Source organism: Brienomyrus brachyistius, chromosome 19 (assembly GCF_023856365.1).
Source record: "Brienomyrus brachyistius isolate T26 chromosome 19, BBRACH_0.4, whole genome shotgun sequence".
Lineage (NCBI taxonomy): Eukaryota > Metazoa > Chordata > Actinopteri > Osteoglossiformes > Mormyridae > Brienomyrus > Brienomyrus brachyistius.
Window position 1 is genome coordinate 8,506,991 of NC_064551.1, and position 17,436 is coordinate 8,524,426.

At 42.2% G+C, this 17,436-nt stretch overlaps 1 protein-coding gene across 3 annotated transcripts in view; it reads right to left on the bottom strand.

The window, feature by feature from the left end:
• Positions 1-17,436, bottom strand: part of asap2b (ArfGAP with SH3 domain, ankyrin repeat and PH domain 2b) — a 42,240-nt gene that overhangs the window by 13,336 nt on the left and 11,468 nt on the right. For all 3 annotated transcript variants that reach the window (XM_048984824.1, XM_048984823.1, XM_048984822.1), the window contains exons 3-16: positions 9,527-9,672; positions 9,313-9,387; positions 6,993-7,042; positions 6,151-6,280; positions 5,937-6,022; positions 5,767-5,842; positions 5,551-5,637; positions 5,351-5,454; positions 5,076-5,145; positions 4,840-4,927; positions 4,552-4,600; positions 4,196-4,362; positions 344-477; positions 26-120 (exon numbers count right to left, since the gene is read on the bottom strand). In XM_048984824.1, coding sequence (XP_048840781.1) covers positions 26-120; positions 344-477; positions 4,196-4,362; positions 4,552-4,600; positions 4,840-4,927; positions 5,076-5,145; positions 5,351-5,454; positions 5,551-5,637; positions 5,767-5,842; positions 5,937-6,022; positions 6,151-6,280; positions 6,993-7,042; positions 9,313-9,387; positions 9,527-9,672 — 1,357 coding nt within the window. The remainder of the gene's footprint in view (positions 1-25; positions 121-343; positions 478-4,195; positions 4,363-4,551; positions 4,601-4,839; positions 4,928-5,075; positions 5,146-5,350; positions 5,455-5,550; positions 5,638-5,766; positions 5,843-5,936; positions 6,023-6,150; positions 6,281-6,992; positions 7,043-9,312; positions 9,388-9,526; positions 9,673-17,436) is intronic.

Consider the following 17,436-nt stretch of genomic DNA (forward strand, 5'->3'; position numbering starts at 1 on the left):
AGGGGCACTGCGTCCTGTCACTCACATGTCACTGCTGGGATTGGGCTTCAGCACACCTTCTTTTGATGGGCAGGCCTCCATGATCTCATTGAAGCCAGAGTTGCCTACGTTCTTAGCCAGCTGAACACGGGGTGGGGGGGAGGGGGACAGAAATAGCAGAATGTCAGGCCTGTTTTAATCGGCAGGCTGCTCATTACACTGGTGTCTGCTTCAGCTAAATAGGTAACCACAGGAAGTAGAATGAAAGTGTACAACACCACGTCCTAGATATTTATTTGCACTGTAATCATTATGCTCCTTCATACCAGGTTCCGTTTGAGAACCCTGCCCAAATGGCACTCACCAGAAGTTCAGATGTTCCAAGAACATCCAGTGTGAGGGACTGAATCCTGGAGTAGTGGACACCGAGCTCCCGGTGGATTCCTGAACACTCAATGCATGTCAGGATACCCAGGTTTGTGGACAGCCATGTGGGATCTGGGACAGAGGAAAAACAAAGCAATAGCCATGTTTTATGTGCTTTATGTGCAATGTGCTGACATATTTGACTGCATTGTGTTAAGTGTTTCAGTTCACTGTTCAAGACAGTAAGGTATAGCTGATTAGCCTAATCACTAGTGCCTCATTTTGTATAACAGTACATAACTTATCAGAAGTCAGACAAACACAGGTACTTCAACTACGGCATCCTCACAGATTGAACACCTCAAAATCGACTGGGGCACTGCCAGTTTACACGTAGAGTTTAACTGTTTCCTAAGTCATGTTAAGTTCATGTTCAACGGGCTGTTCTCTGAAATCACCAGCAAGAAGCATGCTTAGACACATGGATCAGAGAGCAGGGAAGAGATACACACAAGACGCTAAATGGGGCTGAAGTTGAGAAAAACAATCTTCCTAAAGGGCTGGATAAATTTGCTGGTTATATTAGACTAAGGAAAAAAATAAGCAAATGGTAAATACACAATTAAAATCAATCCAAATGCAAAGGGTGTAGTGACTCCCATCTATTGGTTAGAGACTTCCACCCTATATGCAACACAACAGAGATAAATAAAACTTGAAGAAGCACCTTTTCTGACAACCTTCAACATGCAGAACAACAGAGACAGATGGCTTCAGCTATCGTTTAGCATCAAGTTTGTGGCAGAAACATGCAAAGCCATTAGTATGACGGATGACATTGTTATTGTCTGTCCACAGTACTCTAACCTCAGCAAGGTGGTTAAGAAAGCCACAACGTATAACTTCAGGTTAAACCTCAACAAACGCCTCATTTGGTGCACAGCTTGAGAAGGAAATACACTTTATTGTTCTCACTTGCATCAAGTTCCAGAACTACATATCTGGGAAGCATGTCACTGTGTACATTAACCGTAAGCCTCTTGAAGATCTTAAAATGGTAACTCCTTTCCACACCCGTGCTGTGTCCAAAGAATGGGTCTTTACTTTAGTGGTACAGTTTGTCAATAAGGTACAGGAGTGTAAAGGATATGGACCTGCTAGACGTGCTTTCCAGAACACAGCTTCTGGAACATATGCCAGAGACTGATGGCCGAGAGCAGGGGTGTGAAAATACTGCCCAAGGTACAACTGTATCCAGCCTACGCGATAATATTTTATGTCTATCAGAACTGGCCTGCCGGTGTATGGCGCACATCACTGGCACTACAAATCCCAGATTGCATAGCGATAGACACATAGATGTTGGCACATCAATCAAGGCCTTCAAGCCACCTCCCCCTCTCGCCTCTTCTTTGACATACTCAGACCATAGGTGTACATTTAGGGGGGGATGGGGGGACACTCACAGACCTGCAAGCAAAGAGAAAACGGGCGAGCAGAAAAGCACTGCATGGCTTTCCAAGTAAACTTAACTTATGGAAGACCTTCTGTCAAAACCAACAGTGAATCAATAATAAAAAAAAAAATTGTGAAATGGTGGGATTTCATCATAAATTGCAAATTTATTTTCATAAAGATTATTTTATTTGATTGTGCAAACTGCAACTAAACTGGTTAGTTAATAGCACAATACAGATAGAAACACTGATAATGCGGCGGGATAGAGCATTTTTGTCAGTCAATTCTCATCCCACTACGTTTGTTATTAGGGCGTAAGAATAAGCAAGAAGCCGGTTAGAAAACAGGACCAGACCTGGCATTTGTTTGGAAAACACTTTACACAGTTTCCAAAAACTCTGAGTTATTTACTTCATAAACAGTGCTGGCAGAAATTCCCATTTAATGCTAAAGAAAAAAAAATCAATACGTCCGCTGTATTTACTTCTATGGGTGTCCAGGAGAAGATCTCCAAGTTGCTGTGTTATGCGTGTTGTGTTTCTTTTCGGAAAGTCAGAATGTGTTTGTGAGAGAGACAGGCTGCAGAAGAGCGACAGGGGCATCATAGTGGACCCTGAGGTGAGGTAATTTTACCGTAATGAATGGTATGACATTAGTGGTGGAATGTCACAGTTTGTGTATAATTTACATATAAATTGAGTATAATTTACATAATGCGGTACATTAGCACATGAAGATGAATAACAGTAAAAATGGAAAGAAATTTCACTTTATGCATTGTAACTATAACAGCAATAGTTTATGAATAAAAAAAGACTGTACATAGTGCAACTACAGAATTGTCCTATAATGCTTGGGTGCCTGCGATTAAAACATTTTCATTGGAAACGATTTAGTGAAAAATTGCTTATTGAGAGGAAGACAAAAAATGAACGCTACTGATCTGCGTTTTATTTATAATGTGATCTGTCATTTGTTTAATCTATAAGCTCAGTTTGTTCTGAATTCTAAGAAGTCTTGGGACAAGTTAAGTTCTATATAAATAATTCGTCATAATACATCTGACTAAACATGGTCAATTTAAGACTGATTTTCAATAAATATTGACCTGGTTTGGCCCTAAAATTCAACCCAAGTTTTTAATTTGGCCACTTCTGTGACTGAGTTTGACCTACAGTGTGTCTCCATGCTCAGCTTTATCTCGGTTAGCAAGCAGAAGTACACTGAACTACAACAGTGCATGAAGGAAGAGCTGAGCAAGCATCAGTGGATAACTCTGCAAGGCTGGCCAGCTCACAGGCGTCAAGTGCCCATGCTTGTTCAAGAAGTTAACTTGTTTTGTTTGATGGCATCACCCACAAAGAGCTCTGCATAGTCATATCTCTATCTACGCCTCAGCACGTTAGGACAAAAGCACCAGTTGCACCAAGCGGTGATGAACAGCACCATCAAAACTGAAACTCGGTAGACATGGGATTCCTGCCACTCTCTGGACAGACAACGGCTCACAATTTTCATGTCAAGAATTTCAAGGCTTCAGAAAGGGTTAGGGTGTTACACACAAAACATCATCACCACACACACTACATTCAATGGCATAGCTGTGATGCAAAGCTGTTAAAAATATCTTGATTTACTTGCAGGACTACTGCACTACTCCACAAGAATCAGTTATCACATCAGTCTTGCCACTGAGTGTATGATAAGCCATAGTCAAGCCATTGGCCAAAACATCTGGATCATCCACCGATGGAGAGCCACAGCCCCAAGCTTAACCAAATTTCCCTCAGTCAGCATCTGATGAGACTGCAGGCCCCCCTCAAACTCATCCAGAACATCACCAAACAAGCTAGAGTTGTGAAATTCCTAACGGACTGAACACATATCGAGTTGAAATCGGAAGCCATGGACAAGCATGGTAAAGAGGCCTGGTGGAAATGACATGTTAGCTACCTCTATTTGTTAGTTAGTTGAAATTGAAGTTATTTGTTGATGTTGTAAGGCACACTGACTTTGGGTTGGTAATTTTGGTTGGAATTTACAATGACAGGAAATGTACCAATAGTTAGAGTTGTCCTTTAGGGTGTCCATATTTGGCCATTCAAAGTAATAAGGCTTGAGTGATTAACTTAATCATGTCTTTCTCGCTCTGTATCACAATACGTCACACCTTGAAGGACCCTCACAGAGATTAAAGTGCTTCCTCTGTAATTTCTCACATCGCTCAGATGTGTTCATGCTGGGTTTGCATTTTGCTTGTTGTGCTTGTGTTAGAACATGTCAAAGTTCAGGGTGTCCTACATGTACTCCCCTTCTCAACTAGCTGGGCTGAGCTAGAAGAAAAAGAGGGAGATCACTTTGGTACCCCAGCCCAGAGCCACACATCACTTACTGGCAGCTCCGCAGTCACAGCAGATATCGTTCCCCGGCATCCTCATCACCTCGCCCAGGATGGCCTTGGTCAGCTCCTGCACAATGTTATTCTCTCCGACTTCCTGGTCACCTTTGAAGGCAGCATTCAGAGCTTCCTCTTTAGTGTTCTGCAGGACTGAGATCCATCTGCAGAAGGCAAGATGAGCAAAGGTCAGTTCGGGGTCAACACCTATTCAAGCAGGATCTCCTTCTTGCATGATCGATCATCTTCTTACATGTAGACCAGGCCAACCACACAGACAGACATATGATGCGTATGTACACAGCTCACACATGCAAAGGCACTTTGTCCAGCTCCTTCTAAGTCCTGCTTACATTTCACACTCCTGCTCTTCCTCTGCTTGAAAGTGATACGTCCGGTCATCTGCATGAGAAGACGAGGAGAGAGGTGAAAACTCCAAACTGCACCTACAGTATATGAGAAAGTTCTCATGTTTTCTGATAGATCAGTAGACATTTTTAATGCCAAGGAGTTACCTCCTATGCTGGTAGGTCATGCACAGTGCCGTACATAAGATAAATAATCAGTTGGGACTGATTTAGCACTATTTTCTGTGGTTGGATCTTGGAAACCTGAGGCAAAAATAAATCAGAAGGACTTACGGGATATGAGGTCAAAGCATTTCTTCTCGTCTGGACTTCGCTTCACCTGGCATGTCAGCAGATTTAGCTTTGCTGGTGGTCTGTTCGCCTGGAGGTGATAGAGTGGGGGGTGGTGATGAAGTGGTGCTTCCAGTTTTTATGTCCTCCATAAAACAGGTAGAAATTTCTGAAGTTTACCACATGACAATTTATGCAAGACGCCTTGAGGATGCGAGCGATGCAGCCTGCTTACATACCGTCCCGTGAGAAATGGTCAGGAAGCCATTCTTCACGGAGCACTTCCTCTTCTGCCATACCTTCCTGATGCTAGACGGGAGAAAACAAGTCTGCATGGCAAATGACACACAGGCAGTGCCGTGTCTAATGTGGAATGTTATCTGGAGAGATGACTGGCCTGATCACCGTTTTACTAATGAAATTAAACAGCGAGCTAATGATGGATACCCTGATACAACAGGTTGATCAGGCTAGCAGTGAGGGGAGGGTCACAGGGGGGGTCCTGCACACTCACCCCTCGCTCCTCTTGTAGAGGGTGCCGCTACGCTCCGTACCATGATCCTTGTTGCCTTGCAGCTGGTGCAGGCTGTACCCACAATTCTGCCGTGCCTGGGAGTCCTACCAAGGGCCATTCAGCCCAGAGACTGATGATTACTTCCAATGCATCCTTCAATTTTCCACACATCTTAAGGAAGTAGCACTGTAATCCCTCACCTCCTTCTGCTCCACCTGAAGCGAAGATTTCAGGACATCACGTAGCTGGGAGAGCTCCTTCCTCTCTGCGTCTTGTGCCTGCTTGATCTGACCATGGGATATGGGCAGGGAGCATTAAACGCAAGTGTGAACCATTCACATACATTTGCAGGTTATCATTATGCACTTTAACAATATTAACACTGAGGGATTATGAAAACCAAAAGTTCATCTCACTGTCGTCAAGTCGGTTGTCAGTCTCTCCAATGTAGGTTTAAGGCTGTCGACCACCTTCAGTCCGTCTTGGAAGAAGCTGGAAGTTAAGCACAATTACTTTCACATAAAGGAAACTATGTGACTATGCAGGTAGCATCACGTGACATGAGAAAACAGATTCTTTGACATACTTGCACTGGGCATGGTAGTATTTAATGAGATTCTGTAGCAAGTCCACCCCCTTTTTGACCTTTATTTCGTTTACTTTGAGGAGATACTGAAAAAAAACAAGAGAAATATACATGATTAGGAGTAATATTTTGGGCAGGTAATTCACCAATCCTGAACATCTTGGCATCCCTGTGCTGTCCAGACACAAGGCTGACAGTCAAAGTGATTCCAGACCTCACACATCTGCAGCTGAAAATAGCGCCTCTCCTTTTCCATATCCTCGGCAATCTCCCCCCCACTGATCTCCGATCGGATCAGGCCGTGCTGTCGGGCATGTTCCTTCTTCTCCTTTTCAAGCTTGGTTCTGAATGGGCATACAAGGTCCTCAATAACACAAGCTTCACATTATACATTAAAAATAGCAGACACATGTATGTACAGCAGCACATAAACTCAAAGGAAAATGTCCGGCAAATATTTTTAAACACCACCAGTGCCTATACAAGACCAGACACTTTCCTAACAGGATGTCGGTCAGTCATTCTTGGCCTTGTAGATGATGGATTACTGGCTGTTCCACACACCACTTAGACTCTACCTTCCACTCATTAGAAATATGGTTTCTTTCAGCTTTTGACTTTCTGTTCCCTCCAGCCACAACCTCTTTGACTTGAAGGCAACTTCAACATATTAAATATATATATAAAGGCATCACTCTATCACATATAATAAATCTGTCAATAAAGACTGGGGACAAAGAGATATGGTTATACTGTATGAGGTTACCTACAGAACTGCGCATATCTTAAATAACTTGGTATGTACATGTTGGATGAGTTTCTACCTCCATTCAATCATCAAAGTCCATGCCAATCTTGGAACTGCACCACCACCAGCATAGTCAACCCATATATATGTGACCAATATAGTCCAGGCTGTGAAACAATGCTGGGACAAAGGTATGAAGGACAGAAAAACACTTCATGTTGAGTGATGTTGACCGTAAGGTATCTTCTGGGGCATTCTACTTGATGATTGAATGGAAGCACTATGAAGAAGTTGAGATAGAGTCTTACAGTTTTGTTTCATAATCTTTCCAGGACTTGTCGAAAGGCTTTCTGAGGTCCTGTGAAGTAAAGAGGGAGCATATGTCAATACTGTTTTGATTATTAAACTGTAGTCCAATAGTTTTGATAAGCGAGTGACGCAGGTAGGTGATCATTTTATGCAGCCCTCAATGACCATGTAGGTCATAGGTCTCCATGGTGGGAGTGTGTCTATAAAGGAAACTATGTTTTTGACATTGAATTATTAAATCGGGTCCTCAAGAGCTACATTTCAGGGAATGATCAGCTGAATCCCCAGCGGAGGTGCATATTTGAATAATTGATCAAATAATGGCAACCTGGTATAAAAAGCAGAAAATCCTGTGCCCTCAAAACCCATCTACATTTAAATATTTAGCAGATTTGTGTCCTATGCGACGTACATGTCAGGCAAATGGCACATTGCAAATATACATGTGGTCAATGAGTGAACTAGGCTTAAGTAGAACTGGGCTGAGCTTCCAAAGAATGCAAGTGTAAGCAATATTGGAGCAGGAGCTGCAGTTTGGGCTATCGCGATAACCACAATATTGCAATACCGCGATACTGACAAGCCGACCGCAGGGAATGACAAGCAACCGCCACAACCGCAATATTCACTTTTTTTTCTTTTTTCTTTTCATGAGGCTAGATCATTCGCGTTTTACACTTAAGTGCTTGTGAATTTAATGTCATATAAATTAAAAATGAAAATGAGTCAAGTGTGTAATATATCCTGCTGACTGTACACATCAGGTGCTGCTGAGTTTCATTCTCCACATAACCTGTACTTATTACAGACATTCCTCACTTAATGACAGAGTTCCGTTCCAACAGCTAGTCATTAAGCAAATTGTTCGATAAGCAAGGAGCCGTCCCTTATCAATATTTCAAGCATACTGTACCGGTAAAGGGTTTGTGTCAGCCATGTTTAAATATCACCTTTGCACCATTTATAACATTTCTATACATCACTGTAATGTACCCTATATTGAAATAAACAAAACACATTAAAGGCTTAGGAGATCTCTTATCTAGCATAGCAAAGTTACAACAAGCTGGCTGGTAAGTGCTAATGCTAATCATCAATGAAATTACAAATAAATGATAGGTTAACATTTATAGGCATGTATCGCAAATGAGCATCACTTCAATCCAGTGAATCACTGTTAGCATCCTTTTGCACTTTACCAAACTAAAACAGGGCATAGAAAATAAACACAGCCATTGCTTTCGCGATGTAAGAAAAGTATAAGGCACAGGAAAACCTTTAAATATGCACCCGTTTGTGCTCTATGTGCTGCTCGAAGTCCTCTGTTTACACAATACAAAGCATATGCATCACACTAAAGGCAACTTATCAAAATTGAAGTAGATCACGAGTTCAGTGTAAACTGATATGGCATATCAAAATAAAAGTCAATTACTGAAAATGTCACGATCCGGAAATACTGGAGACAGTGATCGTGCGCGAAACAGGCAAGGGAAACCAGGTACGGGGAATAACGGGGTTTTATTAAAGTAACGGGGACTAGGAAGCATCGGACAGGGACTAACAATCATCCACAATGACGGACAAGGGTAACAGGCAAGACCAGGACTTAAAACAGGACAAGACTAAGCAAAGTAATCAGACAAGGCTGGAAACAATCAGGGACGCACACGCGGGTAATCAGGGGGCGTGGCACACACGAGGAGCCGACGAGCCGGGTCATGACAGAAAACAATATACAACCTTCTGTCACCGACCCAAATAAATCAGTGAGCAGAACAAACAGAACAAACAGAATAGAATAGAATACGCTGATTTTTCCCATGACCAAAGTTCTCATATGACGTACAATACTATCTTGTCAGATAGCTGGTGTTAAGTCCGGGCAGTTGTTAAACAGGTAGTTTGTTAAGTGAGGAGTGTTTGTACTTAGGGACCACTGGTGGTTCCAGAATTTGGTCATAAAATGCAAAAAAAAAAATCATGAAACATTGTTTCAAAATAATAAAAAAGGTAGTAGTTTCTTCCATGTTTACCCAAATTAGCTTGTTTTCTGAATGAAGGATTATGACAGGTATCAATCATTGAACCCCTACTGAGGTACCAGTGCCGATGTCAGCATACTTTGAGTGGGGGGTGCTTTGCTATTCAGGTAAACATCTCCTAATGCAAAGATAACATTCTAGCTGCTCATGTTGCCTAGCATCTATTTTTGCATCTGTCACAATAATGTGTTGAACTCTGACAGACCCTCATGAAATATAACATTCTGATCTCACAATGCGTATCTGATAGAGGAGGTATTCAAAAGACGCTTACCCCTTTCACCTCTTTCAAATCTCCTTTCAACAGACTGTCCAAGGGAAATGTGATAATATTGTTCATATTCTGAAACTAGAAATAACAGAAAATCAAGAAAAATTGCATTTTTACTTTCATTGCTATGTTCTTAAGAAATACATCACAACAATGTCACAATGCTTACAGCCATGAGGTCAAGTTAAAGACATGGTTCATGTCGACGGATCCTCACCAGGTTCTTGAACAGGGCAGCAAGCTCCTTGGTGAAAATGGCAAACTTGAGGAAGGCTGAGCCCATGGTGTTATCATCTTTGGTGAGGTAATTTTCCCCTATCTTTTCAAGGGCCTGAGTATACTGCTCTTCGTTTTCCACGTGGCCTGAAACCCAGAAAGTCACCATAGTTAGTCTGTCCCAACTCAAGAGTAAGAAAATCACCTTTGTTTCCATTTCCATTAAACTCACTGCACAAAAGCGGCAGGTATGGTAACAGTGAACAGGAAATCACAACTTTGCAGAATCGGGGGAAAAATGATACGAAGTGAAGGTGAAACGGTATATCAAACATAATAATTGTCCACACTGAAATATTCAATCTATCAGGCATCCATTTTCCACCATGTATCCAGGCTGGGTTGCAGGGGCAGCATTCTGAGAAGAGATGCCCATTCACTGGCCATCTGAGCATCTTAGGTCTATCCTGGGGTCTCCTCTTAGTTGGACATGCTTGAAGCACATCCCCAGGGAGGCATCCAGGAGGCACTCTAGACAGATGTCCGACCCACCTGAACACACCTTCTTGTCCCCATTTTTAAAAATATATAACTGGGTTTACCACCTCAGTCTGTCAATTCAGAGGCAATGTCCCCATCCTCCACACAACATAGAAGAGGTTTTGTCAGCTAACAACATCAAGAGTATTCAGGAACTCAGGGCAAAACTCATCTCAGTGACCTTAGCCGAGGTGGTGGAAAAATCCCCCTCTGAAGTCTTCCTACTCTACTACTTTCAAGGATGTAAAATTCAGGAGGTGCTCATCTGACTATATCCCCAGTGGAGGTCAACAGCCCCTATTCCTGTAAACAACATGGGAAAAGGCCAGCTCCCCTCTCCTGAGTCACCTGACCATTTGCCAGAATCTCTTCAAGGAAACTGAAAGACATTTTTCATGGACTCACTGAACTCTTCCCACACCCGAGTATTTACTTCCGTAACTGCTAGACCTGTACTCCGCTTAGCCAGTTGGTACCTGTCAACTGCCTTCAAGATTGGAAAACCTCCTTCTTTAGACTGAGAGTCCACCACTGGATTTAGGGGCTGCTGCCACGACAGTCACTAACTACCTTATGGCCACAGTCTTTACATAGCTGCTTCAGCAAGAGTCCAAGAATATAGCCCAATCTGGCTGTCACCAGCCTCTCTGAAAATGTAGCAGAAGTTCTGTAGGAAAAGTGAATTGAAGATTGCCTGTACAGTGGCTTCTGCTAAACACTCCCCCACTATAGTGCACACTTGATACATTATATTGCCAAAAGTATTGGGACACCTGCCTTTACACACACGTGAATTTTAATGACCTCCCATTCTTAATACATAGGTTTTAATATGGATTTGGCCCACCCTTTGCAGCTATAACTACTTCAATTCTTCTGGAAAGGCTGTCCACATGGTTCAGGGGTGTGTTTATGGGAATTTTTGAAATTCTTCTAATAGAGCATTCGTGAGGTCAGGCATTGATGTTGGATGAGAAGGCCTGGCTTGCAGTCTCCACTCTTATTCACCCCAAAGGTGTTCTTTTGGGTTGAGGTCAGGGCTCTGTGCAGGCCAGGCAAGTTCCTCCACACCAGACTCGCTCATCCATGTCCTTATGGACCTTGCTTTGTGCAAGGTCCCCCCTCCACCGAACTTTACACTTGGCACAATACAGTCAGGCAAGTACCATTCCCCTGGCAAGTTTCCTGCCATCTGATTCAAATTACCACCAGATGGTGATCAGCTGACAGCTCAGCTCCTCTCTTCACCTGAGCATCCAAGACATATAGTCACAGATCTGATGACATAACTAAAAAATTTAATTACTGAGCCATGGCCCTATCGTGTCCTGGTGTCATTTGTCTGCATACCAATTTCTGTTGCTAAAACTACCTACGACTACTACTTTTTTCAGTTACTTTGGCCGTATTGTCTTTTTATTAATTTTTAATATTAATTTAAAATGTTTCAATTTAAATAATATTTCCAGAGCTACTTCTGAAAATAGCTGTAGTTGTCATGAAAAATAACCCTGTACCATGCATTGATCACTAAATGCTATTCTGCTACTGCTAACAGCATTGTAAGGAACAGTGGTTTTGATACACACTTCACATAAGTAATCATCTCAACAACTCAAAAACCAAAGACCAAATTTTCTTGACAAATGTTCATGACATCATGAGCTAGCTTTATTAAAAAATGCATCAATTTTGACATCAGATACTATTCAATTAAATCAATAATGTATATTTTTCCACAATGATTAATGTGAAAGTAAATAATCACCAAACATGTATTTTACAGATAGAAAATTAAACAGGATTGTTTTGGAACTCAAAATATTAACTGTACTGGAATTAGTCTATGCACATCTGATAATTCGTAACATTAACTACTCTCATACTGACAATCTTAAACTAGTCCGTATACTACAACAGCTTAAATTCCTGAAATTCAGTTAAGGCTTTGGGATTTGGTGTGTCACCCCAAGATTTTCAACGGCCCAATCTGCCCTCTCCTATGAAAAAATTCTGAGTGCGCCACTGCAATCAGGGTTTGTCAAGTGCCTACATGTAGGGCTCCTCAATTATGCCAAAAATCATAATCACAATTATTTTGGTCCATACTGAGATGACGATTAACACAATTACTCATTGTAATTACTCATTACTCACACAATCACTCATCGATTCGCAAATATCATGCATTTATTGAACTTTTAAAAATAGTCTTTTTAACGGTGGATTACCTTGACCTCTAAATATAATTAAAATAATTATAATAACAAATAAAAAGTGGTTAGAAAGGGGTGCGCTGCATTTATAACGGAAGGTAAAACAGGAATATCATTGCGAAACAAAATGCAGCACAATAATCATTTCATCTTGATTATTTTGTTTTGATGATTGTTGGAAGCCAAAATCGTAACTGAAATTAAAATGTGATTAATTGACCAGCCCTACCTAGGGGTAGTGATAAATAACAAGCTATCCTATGCCGAGCACATAAGAGTGCTCCCCCAATTTTGTGGATTCACCCTGTATAACATCAGGAAAATCAGGCCTTGCTTATCTGAGTGTGTCACTCAGTGGCTAATCCAGGCTCTTGTTATCTTCTGATTAGACTACAGAAACTCTCTACTATCAGGTTTACCTAGTTTGTGCTGTCAAATTACTGCAGATGATTCAAAATGTGCCAGCATGTCTATTTGTGCTATTTGTTTTACTTGTACGTCGCTTTGGTCAAAATTCTCTGCCAAGTCAAAACAAATGTAAAAACTGTGGCTTCCGGAGAAATCCAATAACAGAGCACCTCTTGGGTCGGATCAGGCAGGCCATTCCTCCCAATCACACCCTTGCAGGCTACAATATCATTACCCACAAGTATAAAGCCTCTCAGCAGAACAATGAAGTTCCCAGAAGGGGCACCTTTCAGCCCCCACCCCAGATCCCCAAGAAGGCCGGATACTCTGAACTGCTGTCCAGCGCGTACACAGACAACAGTCACAAAGGCTGAAGCAGAAGGAAAGTGACCTCTCATTCACCGGGGTGAACTCCAATGTACTGGTGCCAAACTGGGGGACTATGACTAAACCCACACCTGCCCAGCACCGCTCACCCAGGAAAACTCTTCCACCCCCTCTCCAGAACTCTGATTCCACAGCCTGAGCTGACTGTTGGTGTGAGTCCAACTATATCTAGTTTTGTATCTCTCTACCAGCTGCACCAGCTCAGGCTCCTTTCCCCACCACAGAGCTTATACTCTTTGTCCCTGAAGTCAGTTTTGGTAGTGGGGGGGGGGGGGTCAGGCCATCAAGGCCCCTGCTTTCGACCTCCACATCACACCAGACATTTATGGCCCCTCCTGCAGGCAGTGGCAGCACAGCAGAATGGCCCCATGTAGCTCATTTAGGGTGAAGACCAGACCAGCAGGCGCTGACTGATACACGCCCCCCCCCCCCCCCCGCCCCACTTCACTTTTCCACACGCGCTTTCGTTTGCAGATGAGGGTAAGTGATGTAAATGTTGTCATCAAGGCTGCCGCCTGTGATTGGTGCATATGTAGCTCAGATTTTTATGCATAACAGAAACCGTGTGCATTGACCACGCATGTGCAAGATAATCTATCAGGTTCTTCTAGTAGGTGGGAGCACGGACTTTTACAGAGCAGCAGTCAGCGGCAAAAGTGCAGAGCGTGAATAGTTCTTGTAGTAGTTATGGTGAGCAGCTGTATGAGAAGAGTGGGAGGTACTTGCATATCTCATTTTTCAAACTGTCCTGACATTATATCAGAATCAGAATCAGGTTTATTGGCACATACAAGAATGTGTATGAAAGGCTGAGGCCAACTATGATAGGCAATTTGGCAGAAGATTATGCAGAATGAGCAGTGCGACCAGTTCTAGAGCAGAAAAGCCCTTTTAATATTCACAGTGGCAAAGAAGGCCGCAGTGAAGGATGGAGGTGTGCATATCTGATTTCCTGATAACCAATGCGCTCAAGGCCACCGACTCAGGCATGGCCGAAACAACCAGACCGACGGCTCCCACTCCAAACAGGTTTCCTCCTGTCAGCTTGCGCAATCCTTGCTGCCGGCGAGGGGATGGTCAGGCCCTGGCGTGCAGTCGTTTGGACGCGTGCAGACAAAGCCAGACATAGAAACTGAAACGCGCTGAGCCGAGTGGCAGCCTTATCATGAGAGCTGCACACAAAAGAGTCCATGTATACAGTAAACTGACACTACGAACTTGGGGAACTGTAAAACTCTGTTCGCAAAAAGAAAAAAAAAAAACTTATTTCTTCTGGTATTCCCAGCCAATGGCTGCAAGGTATTTAGTTAATACCGAGATATACCAGTGGTTCAGACAGAAACAAACAGCTTATACGGGTTTACTTCACTTCATTCCTTTTGTTTGTCTGGCTCACAGTCTGATGCCTCTCCTAAAATAGACAAAACTACAGAACTGAACAAACAGTTAAGGTGAGAAAAAATCACCTGAGATGACTGAAAAGGAAGATATTCAGTAGGGGTGTAACGAGATCTCGTGTCACAAGATCTCGTGATATTACAACATCACGAGATTTCTCGTTGGAATGAAAAGCAGTCTCGCGAAGGCGCTGCAAATCAGCAGACTCAAATTACCATAGTAGATGCCCCAGACACTTTATCATCTTTTGGTGGCAGGATATTGGGTACTTGGCAGAAAATATAAATGGCGAAAGGGTGACAGACAAAACACAAACCATCTGCAAGCATTGTAGGAAAATAATGCCGTACACAGCGGCTAACGCTACTACTATGCAAAGCCATTTGCAGCACCATCACAGTTCTTTACTTAAATCCACTGCATCGGTGAAGAAAACATAAAAAAAGTTGTGTTTGTTATTTATATTGTTTTATTTATATTCTGTTTTATGTTCAATTGTGAAATCAAATAGGAGAGAAGCCTGTCATTTGAGTTTGTGGTGAAAGATTTTATGGTGCTAGATATTTGTTGTGTTCTTTACTGCATATGATGGTGATTGTTTAAAGTATTTCACCATACATCTGCTTTATTTAGCATTATTTGTTGCTTTCCAGTAATATATTTCCTCTTTGAAGTTTTTCTTAAAATATTGTTAAAATATCATCTCGTTCTTGTCAACAGAATATCATGTTTTGTCTCATGGGCTGAGTATACCGTAACGCCCCTACCATGCAGTCTTGTTTCTAGAAACTCCCTAAAAGTCTGCTTCACATAGAAGAAGCTGAAATTCGAACCACTGTCTGGCACACATGTGGATTTTTCACTTATAGGGGTTGGATAATGAAGCTGAAACACTGGCCAATAACGTGTTGGAGGTTTCATGCCTATATAATCTTTGTTCTTACTGATGGAATATGCAATCAGCAGAGTGTGAAGGTTTAACTAGCAGAGCAATAGCACAGCTGTACATAAAATATTGCAATCCACACTACATAATGGGAGACATACGAGAGTTTAAAAGAGGACAAATTGTTGGTATGCGTCTCACTGGCGTATCTGTGACCAGGACACCAAGTCTTTGGGGTGTATCGAGAGTCACAGTATCCAGGGTAATGTCAGCACACCACCACCAAGGACGGACCACATCCTCCACCCAATATGGAGCAAAAGACCTCCATTCACCCTCGTGTCTTTCTGCAGGCACGTGCTGAGTGCTGATATCACCTGTATGTGTACCTCTCCAAAGCGGATTGCTGACAACTGTGCATCGGTCTGTGTGTGGAATAAGTTTATATTACATTGTGGGGACCAACTTAATATTGTGACTCAAGTGATTAGAAATTGACATAAAACTGCCCTTACTGGTGAGATTAGATGGGATTCAAGATTGGAAACATTTACAGAAATATTTATCAATAAAGAAATCTAGCCAGCACTGTGATACAACAACAACAACAACAACAAATTTATTTTTGTATAGCGCATTATCACAACATAACATCGTCTCAAAGCGCTTTACAGCATCCTCACCCAAAGCCCCCAGTGAGTAAGCCATAGGCGACAGTGGCAAGGAAAAACTCCCAAGAAGGAAGAAACCTTGGGAGGGACCAGACTCAAAGGGGGAGCCCATCCTCCAGGGGCCGGCAGGGATAGTTAAATAGTCTGGAATCTTCCAAATGCATACTCTTATTCCCTAAACAAGCAGAAAGCAGAGGTCCTCAAACAAAAATGACCAGAAACAAGCAAAAACTCAAAGAACCAAAAGATTCAGAAAATTAAAAATCATATGAAGAGCACTGATTCAGTATCTCACTTTTGCTTTTAATTGTGTTTACATACAGTATGTTAATTTATGACCTCCTAGTTGTATCATTCTCACTCTCTAGAACATTAACTTCAATTCTAATGTGGCAGATTACGTTAATTTTGGATAATCTGCAGTTAATAAGATACTATACCAAGGTACTTCTCAATTCTAATTGACCAGAGGGATGCTGATTTATTTTCTATAACCGCACATACAGTCTGTTGCACGTCATGCGGCTCTTCGCCTCTGCCACTACGCGTTCAAAAACGTGTCATGCATGGCTTGTTCATCAACGCATACTTAATGTGTGTGATCTTGGGAGAAATAGTGAAGTGTAAAACCGGAACTGTAGTGTTTACTTTTCGTGTCCCTTTTCGAGTCCTATGACGTGTGTTTGGCAGCGGAAGCCTGTGGGTTAGGGAAGGGCTTTCGACCTCAGCTCATAGTAATATAGAAATTAGAACTATGAGGATCATTTGGGGAACATTACTTAGGACAGGGCTCTTGATTCTAGGTGCAGGCCATGACTTCTGTTTTCCCAGGTAATCAGTTTAATAATTACTGATTCTGATTGGCCAGAGGCTTCATACCCAGCTCACAGGTAAAGGAAGGCTGGGAAATCAGCAGGGTTCGGCCCTTGAAGACCATGATTTGAACAGCCATGGCTTCAGGTACCCTTCGGGGGTCAGCTGTGTCGACGACAGTTTTGCCCGAACTGATAACTAGTAGTATTTATAACTCTGTCCATTTACGCACAGCTTCTTCTGGTCTGGGTTATTTATTATGATTTGATATTCTGGTGACACTTTACTTGAGGGGGCACAAGTAACATAATCACTCAGTTACACTCATATACACACAAATACATGAACTAATGATGATTAAACATGGCATTGGTAAATAACCAACACTTCGTTTCTGGCCAACTAATACATTAAGTAAGAGTATACTACTACATTATTTATGTAATAAAAGCTACAAGTAATATGTTACCGACATAATGCTTTTACTGCTGTCAAGCAGAGCAGTAGAATCTGCAGGTTACAGGAAGTGACTGTCAGCATTAGCTCCTGTCAGCTACAGCTCAGCATCTCCCTTGCTTTGTATATGTGAGGT